The 14,525-nt window shown below is 38.3% G+C and overlaps 1 protein-coding gene across 1 annotated transcript in view; it reads right to left on the bottom strand.

Moving 5' to 3' along the window:
* Window positions 1-14,525, bottom strand: part of EEA1 (early endosome antigen 1) — a 643,459-nt gene that overhangs the window by 27,081 nt on the left and 601,853 nt on the right. The window contains exons 23-25 of the mRNA XM_053719231.1: window positions 13,174-13,359; window positions 6,152-6,283; window positions 114-299 (exon numbers count right to left, since the gene is read on the bottom strand). Coding sequence (XP_053575206.1) covers window positions 114-299; window positions 6,152-6,283; window positions 13,174-13,359 — 504 coding nt within the window. The remainder of the gene's footprint in view (window positions 1-113; window positions 300-6,151; window positions 6,284-13,173; window positions 13,360-14,525) is intronic.

The following is a 14,525-nucleotide window of genomic DNA, read 5'->3' as shown; positions in this document are numbered from 1 at the left end:
TTTTTTACTGTGTGTATATTTAAACATTTTGTATTACAGTGTCAAATATTTTCATATCCCTTTAAATCTTACGTCTTCATTATAAGCGAATATATCTAGTTTGCAAATCTTACCAGTTTATCTTTACTCTCTTTAAGCTGCTTCACCCATTCCTCCTCTTTCTTTTTCATTTCACCTTTTAATGTTTGCTGTAGAGTCTTTTCCTGCTGAAGTGCTGAAGCTGAGTTGTCTATTTTGCTTTGAAGTTCCAATTTCTGTTGTATTAATAACTGTTTGGCGTCTTCAAAACTACTGGAATACTGTTGTGAAATATAAAATAGCTATTTACTGTTTTTGTTTTGGCTACTTATTAACATTTTCACAAATTATCACTCTGTTCCATAAATATGCATGGAACTAAGTTACACACAGTGAATTTAAAAGATTTCTTAATTCTTTCTATATGAATGGGATGGCCATGACTGTATGTCTGTAATGAGTTATGAAAGGTTAGCTGTCCATAAAACACTAAGGGCTAGATTATGTATGGAGCAGTAGGGCTTGTATTACAAGTTGAAAGTAAATAATTATCGCTTGAGTGCTAACTCGACTTGCGTAAAGTGTAAAACTTAGAATATTGAGATTGCGTTAACGTACACTCCCACTGACTTCAATGAAGAGAGGAAATTGCTAACCCGAATCGTCATAAAACCCCTACTAATAATAATCTAATCCTAATAATCCCTTACATAGCCCACCGCAAAGTCCACACTACACTATTAACCCCAAAACCGCCACATCGAAAACTAAACCTCTACACTATTAACCCCTAAACCACCACATCGCAAACTAAACCTCTACGCTATTAACCCCTAAACTGCCTCCCTCTCACATCACAAACAAAACTTCTATGCTATTAACCTCTAAACCGCCACGCCCGACATAGCAAACTAAACATCTACGCTATTAACCCCATAAACCGCCATGCCCAACATAGCAAACTAAACATCTACGCTATTAACCCCATAAACTGCCACCCACATTGTAATCAAAACCTCTACACTATTAACCCCTAATTCGCCACCCCCACATCGCAAACCAAGCCTCTACAAAAATTTACTTTTAAACCGCCACACAACCCTACCCAAATAAACCCACTAACATTCAGGTACATTTTTATTTTTTTAAAGATAGGTTTTTTTTTTTATAGGGAAGGTTTTTATATTTTGTGGTAACTTAGGGTTTGTTAGCTTAGGGAGTTTAGATGTTAGTGGGTTACTTTGCGGTGGGGTGTGTCGCAGTTTAGGGGTTAATAGTGTAGAGAGGTAGTTTGTGATGTGGGGGGTTGGCGGTTTAGTGGTTAAGTGTGTCGCTTAATGCAACTTTTTCCTCCGGAAAAAGTTTGAGCAGTAAATGCGATTGCATTTGCGCAATCGCATTTACTTTCAACTTGTAATACGAGCGCACATTACTGCTCAACATATTGTAATATGGATTTGAGGGTAAAGAACACCGCTATCTCGCGATCGCGTTCATGCTCCACCCATGAACGATATCGCTCCACTCGTAATCTAGCCCTAAATAAATAGTAAATATGATAATGTTTTCAAAGCAAAGATTAACCTGAGAATAATATGTAATTGTATTGATTATATTTGAGGCTTAAATACTGAAAAATAAATCAGTGTGAAGTTTCAGTTTCTATAAAGTAATGGGGCTATGTTGTAACCTTATTTTCCTTATCCTATCTCCTCTGCTGAGGCCTGTTGGGGGAAAATATAAATTAGTTAGACTGAGCAACCAATGGCTATATAGACTATAGCAGGGTTAGTCTAGTGTTTGCACTTAAAATTCTTTGGGAATGGCAAAGCCTACAGTTAAATACAGGGAAAGCGGGAAATATAAATAATAAAAATATATTGATAACCATTTAACCCCAGCCCAACGTACTGTGTTGACCTAGTACTGTACCTACCACTCTGGCTCATGCCGCAGTCCTTGTTACCAGATTTGACAGCGGAGACTGCAGTCAGGGGCAGAAGGCATCTGCCTTTATATGGTAAGGAAGAACTGATCGTTCTTCCTTTACCATATGAAGGCAGATCACAGATAGAGACAGTGACACTCTGTGTCAGCTTGCGGTGACCCCTTGGGTGGTGTGGGAGGGAAGGAAGGAGGGAGATGAGCGGGCGGCGCATCGCAGCAGGGGAGGAAGGGGAGGATTCTGTATGCTACAGAAAAGATGTTTGGTGAGTGAGGAGGGATGAATTCCTATGCTACAGAAACGGGTAAAAAAAAATAACCCTAATAACCTGGGTACTGACAGACATGTAAGAAAGCTGTTTGAGAGGGATCAGCTTTAAAGAGTTTGAAGAGAGAAGTCAGATGGGAGGGTAACCTACACTACGATATCACTACCCTTGCTAGATAACTAACCCCTTTCACTGCTGGGAATTTTAGAAGTGTGGTACGCAGATGTAGTAAGTGGTCTTCTAAATACCAAAAGCAATGGCAAAGACATGCATGTCTGCTATTTCTTAACAAAGGGGATCCCAGAAAACAACCATTTGTGTTATAACTGCACAAGCGGTATGTAAATTTCAGTGAGAAACACAAAATTTTGTGAAAAAGTTAATGATTTTTTTTTATATGATCGCATCTGGTAGGCATGAAATATACCAAAATGGGCCTAGATCAATACCTTGTCTACTAAAAACATATATACAGTTTTGATAGGTACATTAAAAAACAAAACCAAAAAAAACAGGGCTCTATTTCAACGAAGTGATAGCAAAAAAGGAAATTTATGCTTACCTGATAAATTTATTTCTTTTACGAAAAGACGAGTCCACGGATTTCATCCTTACTTATGGGGTATCGCCTCCTGGTCAGCAGGAGGAGGCAAAGAGCACCACAGAAGAGATGTATATATAGCTCCTCCCTTCCCTCCCACTCCAGTCATTCGACCAAAGTTAGGAAGAGAAAGGAAAAGCCAAGGTGCAGAGGTGACTGAAGTTTAACAAAAATTTGGAAAAAGTGTGAAGAGACGACCAAGTTGCAGCCTTGCAAATCTGTTCAACAGAAGCATCATTATTAAATGCCCATGCGGAAGCCACAGCCCTATTAGAATGAGCCGTAATTCTTTCAGGAGGCTGCTGTCCAGCAGTCTCATATGGAAAACGGATGATACTCTTCAGTCAAAAAGAAAAAGGTAGCCGTAGCTTTCTGGCCCCTACGTTTTCCAGAAAAAACAACAAATAATGAAGATGATTGACGAAATTCTCTAGTCGCCTGCAAGTAAAACTTCAGGGCACGGACCACGTCCAATTTATGTAACAGACGCTCCTTCTTAGAAGAAGGATTAGGAGACAATGAAGGAACAATAATTTCCTGATTAATATTTCTGTTGGAAACAACCTTAGGAAGAAAACCAGAGTTGGTACGTAATACTACCTTATCGGAATGAAAAATAAGGTAAGAAGAATCACATTGTAATGCCGAAAGCTCAGAAACTCTGCGAGCAGAAGAAATAAAACTTTCCAAGATAACAATTTAATATCTATGGAAAAGCATAGGTTCAAACGGAACCCCTTGAGGAACCTTAAGAACTAAATTTAAACTCCAAAGAGGAACAATAGGTCTAAACACAGGCCTGATTGTAGTCAGAGCCTGACAAAAAGTTTGAACATCCGGAACATCTGCCAGACGTTTGTGTAGCAAAATAGATAAGGCAGAAATCTGTCCCTTTAAGGAACTTAACTCCAATCCTTCTTGGAGAAAAGATAAAATCCTAAGAATCCTAATCTTACTCCATGAGTAACCCTTGGATTCCCATAATAAAGATATTTACACCATCTCCTTCTAGTAACAGGCTTACGTGCCTGGATCAAGGTATCAACGACCAAATCAAAGAACCCTCGCTTAGATAAAATCAAGCGTTCAATCTCCAAGTAGTCAACTGCAGAGAAATTAGATTCGGATGATGGAAGAGTCCCTGAATGAGAAGGTCCTGCCTCAATGGAAGCTTCCACGGCGACAGAGAGGATATGTCCACCAGATCGGCATACCAAGCGATGCGAGGCCACTCAGGAACGATGAGAATCACCGAAACCCTCCCCTGTTTTGACTCGAGCAATCACCCGGGGAAGGAGAGCAAACGGCGGAAACACATAAGCCAGGTTGAACGACCAAGGCACTGCCAAGGCATATATTAGTTCGGCCTGAAAATCCCTGGACCTAGATCCGTATCTCGGGAGCTTGGCATTCTGACGAGATGCCCTAAGATCCAGCTCCGGTCTGCCCTGTCTGAGAATCAGGTCGGTAAAGACCTCCGGATGGAGTTCCCATTCTCCCGGATGAAACATCTGTCTGCTCAAAAAATCCGCTTCCCAATAGTCCACTCCTGGGATGTGGATTGCTGACAGATAACAAGAGTGAGCTTCCGCCCACCGAATTATCTTGGATACTTCTGTCATCGCTAAGGAACTCCTTGTTCCTCCTTGATGATTGATGTAAGCCACAGTCGTGATGTTGTCCGACTGGAATCGGATGAAAGTGGGCGAAGCCTACTGAAGCCAAGCCGGAAGCGCATTGAATATTGCTCTCAAATCCAGAATATTGATGGGAAGTAGAGACTCCGACTGAGTCCACACACCCTGAGCCTTCAAGGAATTCCAAACTGCACCCCCCATCCTAGTAGGCTGGCATCCGTTGTCACTATCACCCATGAGGGTCTGCGGAAGCATGTCCCCTGGGATAGATGATCCAGCAACAACCACCATAGAAGAAAGTCCCTAGCTCTCTGGCCTAGATTAATTTGAGGAGACAAAGTGGTATAGTCTCCAATCCACTGACTGAGCATGGTTATTTGCAAAGCCCAGCGATGAAATCGAGCATAAACAATGATGTCCATTGTCGCTACCAACAATCCAATTACCTCCATGCACTGAGCCACTGATGGCCGAGGAGTTGTCTGAAAAACTTGTTTATTGTTCAGAATCTTTAATTTACTGACCTCCATCAAAAAGATTTTCATGGCCATAGAGTCGATTAGAGTTCCCAAGAAAAGGAAGCCTTATCTTTGGAACTAGCCAACTCTTTTCCAGATATACCTTCCTCAGGAAGGATAGCTTTGAAAATTCTGGTCGCCGTGACCAAACCGAAGAGTCACAAACTGAAAATGTACGTCTGTGGATAAGAACATGAAGATATGCATCCTTTAGACCCACGGTAGACATAAATTAACCCTCCTGGATCAATGGAACGAATAGTTTCCATCTTGAAAGATGGAACTCTGAGAAACTCGTTTAGACTCTTGAGATCTAAGATAAGTCTGAAAGTTCCCTCTTTGGTAGGAACTACAAACAGATTTGAATACACCTGTACCTGCTCCAGAATTGGAACGGGACAAATTAGTCACATGGAGGATAGGTCTCTTACACAGCGTAAGAACGCCTATCTCTCAATCTTCCACAGACAATCGAGAAAAAAGAAAACTTCCTCAGGAAGGAAAATTTCCGAATTCCAGCTTGTATCCCAGAGACCCCATCTCTAATGCTCAGGGATCCAGACATCTCATATCCAAGCCTGGGTGAAGACCGTCTGCCCTTCATGCTGACTTGCCCTTGTTCCAAGACAGGAGTAGTCTCCAGGTAGATATGGCTTGCGAATAGACACCCTCCTGTTTAGAAGAAGAGGAAGGTGGGTTTCCTTTAAAATTTCGAAAGACACAAAAATTACACCGACGACCCATCTGATTGGATCTTTTTATCTTGAGGGAGCGAAAGACCCTTACCTCCCTTACTCATAGAACACATAGCCATAAAAAACAAGGCTCCAACCATAAGATACCAGGAGCCGGAACAAACTACTCTCCCAGTTTGATAACTGGAAGGGAAGAAATTCAATTGGTCAGTATGCCGCCACACCAGTGACGGTAGCAAAGTACACAGATGGTTGCCATTGTAAACACTGGTGAGTGTCCCATAGCTAAATGTAGTTTTCCATTAAGAGTAATGGAAATGGTAAGAGTCCACTGATATTTACAAGAATTCAGTCACAGCAATTAAATAGTTTAAAATGACGCTCTACAAATAGTTACCATTCACACAATATCTTTTACATGTTCTATTTATTAACATCAAAAGTAATACTATTGACATTATTTGATTACCTTTTGATATTCATCTTTGGTATTTTTCAGCTCTTCTATCTTCTTTGATAATTCACTCTCAATCTTTTCCTTGTGAGCATTTAGAGAGCTTACTTTCAATTTTTCTTCATTTAATTCCTTAATTGTTAATTCCTGAGTAAAAGCAAAGGATAAAAATAAAATCACAAAATCTGGATTAGGAACTTTAGCAATTATTTTTTTATTAAAAAAAAATAAAAAAATAATAATAATTATATATATATATATATATATATATATATTATATATATATATATATATATATATATACACATACACACACACAAAACTTAGCCCCTTTCCATGAGTGTATGGAGAAGTTGCGTTCACAGATCTTTAATACTATATCCATATCCTTACCCATAATCCTTTCCTCAAGAGGCTAATGCTGTTAATTCCAGTGTTCTAGGCACATGCACGCTCCTCAGTCTACCTCAGTATAGTCTCATGGAACATGGAGAACACATGTACGCTTTGGGATGCATAGACCAATTATACTCTGTTGCTTCCTACAAGCTATATTGTTATTATTTTAGTTAAATACAACTATTTAAATTATTATTAAGGGAATTGGTATTTTTCTCCTTCCATAAGAACACCAGAAAAGTTGTCCAAAAAGGAATGATTAACCCTATTCAAACTGGAGATAGGTTACCTCGCAATAATTTCATAATTAGCTATGATTTTCTAATGGCATATAACCAACTCAGTAATTTTCTGATAAAACTGTAAAACTAATCTGAAAATGTATTATTTTACATAACTTTAACACAGAAGGTTAATGACAATGTAATTAAACTAAATTGAATTATAATAGTAAGAGAAAGACAAATGTAGTAGGGCTCTGAGGATAGCAAACTTTATAAAGCAGAAATGTAAAAAACAACTTATTCTTACCTGATAAATTTGTTTCTTTCTTAGTGGAAAGAGTCCACAAAAATCCTTACTTGTGGAAATGTATCTCCGGTCCAGTAGGAGGAGGCAAAAACCCCTACACTAAGGCTTTAAGTATTCCACCTACTTCCCTTTTCCTCTCAGTAGTACATATAGCCAAGGATAGGAGGAAGAAGTAAAAAAGAAGGTAGAATAAAGATGTGCACACTAAAACTACTGCCAACTAGGAAAAACGGGCAGATTTGTGAACTCTCACCTCCAAGAAAGAAAGGAATTTATAAGGTAAGAATAAATTATGTTTTCTTTCTTAAGGTGTCTAGAGTCCACAAAAATCATTACTTGTGGGAACCAATACCCAAGCTGTGGAGTCCACAAAGGAAAACTGGTGGGAAATAAGGAAAAGCATTCACCTATTACCAGGAATAAAGGCCTGAAAGACCTTCCTTCCAAAAACTGCCTCCTCCGAAGCAAACACATCAAATTGTTAAAAATTTGTAAGAGTATGCAAAAATGACCAAGCCACAGCCTTGCCAGTTGTGCTACTGAAGCCTCATTCTTAAAACCCAAGATACAGAAACAAGGCAATTTAAATGAGCGTCGAAATCTACCACCAAGTAAACGCATTGAAGGAAACCCTTTAATCATGACGCTTAAGAAACAGAAGTGGCCTTTAAGTCTACCTGAGAATAAGGTAAATGAGCTAGAGGACTGACTGAAATCCTTAGAAGGCTGTCAACAGAATTTCAATGCCCTAACCACATCCAGATTATGTAGTGATCACTCCATGAATGATTTCGGATTGGGACATAAAGAAGGCACTATAATCTCCTGATTCATATAAAACCAGACTTGTCCCGATGGAAAACCCAAATATCAAAAAGTATTGATAATTCGAAGGTTCTACCAGAAATAGCAGCACCCTTCACCAATACTAACCTATTAGTAAATGTTTAAAATAAATCCAAACACAACACACAAAGGCCTCTGAAGCCTTCTGGTTGATAAATAATAATTAAAAACAAGCATAGCAGATAGACTCTTATCTAGGCTATCATGCAAAACACTGAAGAATCCTGGCATTCTTTTTGAATTCCTAGGATTCTTCAGTGTTTTGCATGATAGCCTAGATAAGAGTATCTGCTATGTTTGTTTTTATACACCAGGAAAATAAGACTTCCCAAACATTGTGATAAATCTTCCCAGAAAGCCTGAATCAGAGTTTTAATCACAGAATCTGAAAAAACCCTATGTCTTAGAACTAAGCATTCAATTTCCATGCCATCAAGTTTAGAGACTTGAGATCTGGATGGAAGAAAAGACCTTGAGACAGAAGGTCTGACCACAGAGGAAGGCCAAGGAGGACAACTGGACATTTGAACTAGGTCTGAATAACAAATCCTTTGGGGACACGCAGAGGCAATCATGATTAAAAACTACTTCTCTAGCCTTATCTTGGAAATCACTCTGGGAAGAAGAACCAGAGAAAGAAACAAATATGCAGGGTGAAATGACCAAGGAACTACTAAAGCATCCAGTACCTCTGTACCTGGGAAGTTTGTTGTTCAAACGAAAGGCCATCAGATCTATTTCTGGGAGACCCCAAAGATCCCCAATCTGATTGAATACATCCTGGTGAAGACCACTCCCATGGAAGTAGTGACTGACAACTGAGAAACTTTGCCTACCAATTGTTCACTCCTGGGATGTGAATTGCAGAGAATAGACAAGAATTGGCTTCTGCCCAAGAGAGAATTTATGACACCTCCCATCATAGCCAGGGAACTGTAAGTTCCCCCTTGATGGTTGACATAAGCTACTGCTGTGTCTGTATGGAAAAAGAGATACAACAACATTTTTAACAGAGGCCAAGCTCGAAGGGCCCTGAAAATTGCACAGAGTTCCAGAAAATTGTTTGGCAATCTCGCCTTCTGAAAATCCCAAGCCCCCTGTGCTGTCAGAGACCCCAAACAGCTCCTCAACCTGAAATGCATGCATCTGAAGTGATCACAGTTCAGGTAGGACGAGCAAAAGAAGCCCCCTGAATAATAAACTAATGATCCAGCCACCAAGTTAGAGAATAAATGGGACCCCAAACAGCTCCTCAACCTGAAATACATGCATCTGAAGTGATCACAGTTCAGGTGGGACGAGCAAAAGAAGCCCCCTGAATAATAAACGGATGATCCAGCCACCGAGTTAGAGAATAAATGGGATCCAAAAATATATTTTGAGATAGCGGAGTATAATTCCTGAACCATTGATGCTACATACCAAGCTGAAAAGGCCTCATATGAAATTGAGCAAATTGAATTGCATTTGAAGCTGCAATCATGAGACCAAGTACTTTCATACACAGAGCCACTGAAGGTAACAAAAGAGACGGAAGGTTCAGACAAGCTGACACCAATCTTAACCATCTCTGCTCTGTTAGAGAAAGAACCATTGACCCTGAGTCTGTTTGGAAACATAGGAAAGTAACCTTTGTCTGAGGAACCAAAGAACTCTCTGGAAAATTGGTCTATGCTTTTGAGGAAACAGCAAAAGTTGGTTGGTTTAAAATTCTGCTAAAGACAGAGCTTGAACCAAGATATCATCCAGGTAAGGAAATACTGCAATACCTAGAGTTCTGATTACAGACAAAAGGGCACCCAGAATGTTGGAAAATATTTTTGGAGCTGTAGCCAGACCAAATGGAAGAGCAACAAACTGAAAGTGCTTGTCCAGAAAAGAAAACCTCAGAAACTGGTAATGTTCGCTGTAATTTGAAACATGAAGGTAAACATCCTTTAAATATATTGTGGACATAAACTGACCTTGCTTAACAAAAGGCAAAATAGTCCTGATAGTTTCCATTCTGAAAAGATCCAGAACGGGTCTTAAAGTGCCTTTCTTCTTTTTGAACAATTAAGAGATTTGAATAAAATCCTATCCCCTATTCCTGCAAAGGAACTGGAACAATCACTCCCATATCTTCCAGATCTTAGTCAGATTGAAGAAAAGCTTGAGCTTTTACATGATTCCATGGAACATTGGACAGAAAAAAAACCTACACTTTGAACCCAGGGATCTGAGACAGAATGAAATCAAGCCTCCTGAAAGAGGCTTAATCTGCCCCTACCAGAACTTATGCATCGGGTGCCGCACTTTCATGTGGTTATAGAAGAAGGGACGGATTTCTTACTCTGCTTAGACTTTTTCCAGTTAGCATACCAGACTGAACCAGAGGATCCTGGCTTTTGAACAGAGGAGTCAGTTTTCTGTTCCTTATTCTGACAAAAGGAATGAAAACTATTAGAAGCTTTGGATTTTCCTTTAGACTTTCTGTCTTGAGGAAAAGAAGTATGTTTAGCCAGAGTGGAAATGGCCTCATCCACCTTGGGAACTGTTTGCCATAACTCTAGATTAGTAGCATGTAAAGGCTATAACTTTCTATACCTGCCTTAAACCATTCAATAAAAATCATGTCAGAGACAGCATCACACACAGGAAAAACCTCAGGGAGATTAACAGAAGTCCTAAAAACTGAAATTAAATGATTACAAGGTTTATCATCAGAAGTTTAAGGATCTTTAACCCCTAAAGTGACTAAGACCACTTTTAAAAGAGAATGAATATGTTCAACTTTAAACAAAAAAGAGGAACTATCAGATTCAACTTCAGATGAGGAATCCTCATCCCCAGAGGAAACTTCACCATCTTAAGATACAATTGTATCCCTGGGCTCAGGGCACATAGCACTTGTAGAAGGTAAAATATTTTCTTCTTTTTTACGATTATTTGAAGGCAGGAGAGCAGCCATGTCTCTGAAACTGCAGCCTTGATAAAAGTTTTCATGGCAGAAGGGACTACTTCAGCATTAACCTGTAATGAACAAAGAGTAGGTACATTAGTACCCAAATAAAAACAGCATTAGATTGGTCTGTATGGATTAACAAATCTAAACATGAGCCACATAAATGAGCTGAAGAGGCCACTTCAGCTTTTTTAAAATAAGCATATCTAATAATGGTAGAACATAGAGAATAAATTGGACCCCAAACAGCTCCTCAACCTGAAATACATGCATCTGAAGTGATCACAGTTCAGGTGGGACGAGCAAAAGAAGCCCCCTGAATAATAAACGGATGATCCAGCCACCAAGTTAGAGAATAAATGGGATCCAAAAATATATTTTGAGACAGCAGAGTATAATTCCTGAACCATTGATGCTACATACCAAGCTGAAAAGGCCTCATATGAAATTGAGCAAATTGAATTGCATTTGAAGCTGCAATCATGAGACCTAGTACTTTCATACAGAGCCACTGAAGGTAACAAAAGAGACTGAAGGTTCAGACAAGCTGACACCAATCTTAACCATCTCTGCTCTGTTATTGAAAGAACCATTGACCCTGAGTCTGTTTGGAAACATAGGAAAGTAACCTTTGTCTGAGGAACCAAAGAACAGACCAATGGCCATGAATTATTTCCTTTTTTGTGTTTTCATAATGAAAAGTGAGACTAAACTTGTCTTCTATACAATGTATACATATTCATTCTTAAAAAGGGACAGTAAACACTTTCAGATGATAATATAAAATTATAAATCGTATATAGAAAAAATCCTTTGCAATATACTTTCATTATTTATTGTGACCCCTTTATTCTTATTTCATTTTGAAATTGTGAGCTTTCAGTTCTTGTTAGAAGTGGAAGCACAGAACACATATGCCACACAGCCATTGGCTGCACACTCTAACAACCTATTTATAACTGTTTCTAATTGGCCACAGCAGAGAGGCAACCTTAGTTACAACATGGAAGCTCCCATTGTTTTATAGACATTCAAATTTTACACTTATTTTGTCAATTTTTAAACAGCTAATAAAATGTTAAAAAATACAACTATATGTTATTCTCAGACTAGTATTTTCTCTTGTCTCTTGCCTTTTTATGCATCTGAAGTGCATTAAGAACTCGATCCATTGTTCAGCCTTAAGGGATCTCTGATCACAGCAGTCTACCTTCCGGTCCAAGGGACACAGCGGAACGACGCTCCATCCAGTGTGCTAACCACTGCAAGTGTTAGTCTGCCAGAGGGCACCGGTCACAGCACGGTGCATATATATTCGGTAAGCCTTTGCAATTTGCACACCTCGGTCTTGTTTATACTGTTTTACACTATGTTGTGCCCTCTTCTTTTTGCTTGATTTTCTCTTAATGCATTATACAATATATCATTTATTTAGTATATAATGTCCCTTTTAAAAAGCTGTTTTTACTGTTTTCATCCCTTACAACAGTGTTTCCCAAACCCAGTCCTCAGGACCCTTACTTAGGCCAGATATTAATTATTTCTTAACTAGAGCACAGGTGAAACAATCAGCTAACCCATCAGCTGATTATTTCACCTGTGCTCTAGTTAAAGGGACACTGAACCCAAAAAAAATTATTTCATGATTCGAATAGAACATGCAATTTTAAGTAACTTTCTATTCTACTCCTATTATCATTTTTTCTTCATTCTCTTGCTATCTTAATTTGAAAAAGAAGACATCTAAGCGTTTTTTTGGTTGAGAACTCTGGACAGCACTTTTTTATTGGTGGATGAATGTATCTATCAATCAGCAAGAACAACCCAGGTTGTTAACCAAAAATGGGCCGGCATCTAAACTTACATTATTGCATTTCAAATAAAGATAGCAAGAGAATGAAGAAAATTTGATAATAGGAGTAAATTAGAAAGTTGCTTAAAATTTCATGTTCTATCTTTATCACAAAAGAAAAAACTTGGGTTCAGTGTCCCTTTAAGATATAATGAATATCTGTCAGTAAGGGTCATGAGGACTGGGTTTGGGAAACAGTGCCTTACAATATATAAATATAAATCCTGTATAACCTTAAATATCAGGAAACACATTGCAATGGTTGACAAAGACAATACCCTCAAAAAACAAACAATACATATTTTTAAAAACGTATTCTTTAGATGGAGGAAAGAAAAAAATAACTGACTAGATTTTATCTGCACATACTTTTTACCGTATATGACAACAAATATTTGTGACCTGATGCAGAAAGAGTATATTACAGGATATAATAGGAGGACAGTAAAGCATTAAATAACTTACCTTTTGTTGTTGTAATTCTTGCAAGGTTTTCTCTTGTTCCTTCATTTGTTTAGCCATTTTTGTGATGTCCTGTTCCATGGTTCCCTTCAAAGTTGTAAGTTGTTGGACTGATTTATTCTGATTATTCATCTCATTCCTATTAGATTTCAGCTCTTCCTGGGCTAAGACCAGCTTCTCCTCAGCAGACTGAAAAACAAAATTTATGCTTACCTGATAAATTAATTTAGTTCATGGTGGTGAGAGTCCATTACTAATGGCAATTACTCTTCCTTACCACTAGGAAGAGGCAAAGATTCCCAAACTCCAAGAACTCTATAAAACACCTCACATGCACCTCAGTCTAACATATAGCACAGCAAAATGAGGTAAGAAAAAGAACCATAAAAGGTCTTGTGGACTCACCCCACCATGAAAGAAATTAATTTACCAGGTAAGCATAAATTATGTTTTCTTTCATACAGGTGGTAAGAGTCCATGAGTCATTACTCCTGGAAATTAATACCTAAGCTGTGACGTCCACGAGTAATAACAGAAAGGGAGGGATTTAAAAACATTTTTTCACTGAGAAACTAAATCCACAACCCCACTGAAACTGAACAAAAGCATAATTGTTTTTTTGTAATGCATAAAAAAAAAACAATCAAGAAAGAGAAAAAAATCAAACTGAGACAACTGCCTGAAGGACCTTTCTACCATAGGCTGCAGAAAAAGCAAAAACATCAAAATGGTAATGGAAATTTGTAAAAGTATACAAATAAGACTAAGTAGCTTCCTTGCAGATTTGGTCAACTGAAGCCTCATTCTTGAAAGCCCAAGAAATGGCGACTGACTTAGTAGAATGAGCAGTAATCTGTTGTGGTGGAGGCTGACCTGCCTCCAAGTAAGTTTTGTGAATCAAAAGTTTCAACCAGAGAAAAAGCAGAAACTTTCTGTCCTTTTATAGCACCAGAAAAGTGAATCAACAAACTAGAAGTCTGTCTAAAGTCCTTAGTGGCATCAATATAATATTCCAATGCTCTAACAACATCCAAATTATGCAATGATCTCTGAAGTATTCTTAGGATAAGGACACAATTTATCTTTAGCAGTCCATAAAACTGCCTTATCCTGATGAAAAATAAGACAAGGAGGATCACAACTACTACTATATTTCAGATTTTCCTAATTCATTACTTATGTCATTCCTCGCAAGTGAGATTTTATTCCTAAAATTCATAGTTCAGCAGGATTTTTATTGTCGATTCTTCTAAAATGGATTCTTCTAAAATGGTCAGAAACCAAATGTTTGACCATTTTAGAAGAATCCACAATAAAAATCCTGCAGAACTAAGATTTTTAGGAATACAATTTAT

This window comes from Bombina bombina, chromosome 6 (genome assembly GCF_027579735.1).
Source record: "Bombina bombina isolate aBomBom1 chromosome 6, aBomBom1.pri, whole genome shotgun sequence".
Taxonomy (NCBI): Eukaryota; Metazoa; Chordata; class Amphibia; order Anura; family Bombinatoridae; genus Bombina; species Bombina bombina.
The sequence above is the reverse complement of the archived record's forward strand: the minus strand, read 5'-3'. Positions and strand labels throughout refer to the sequence as shown.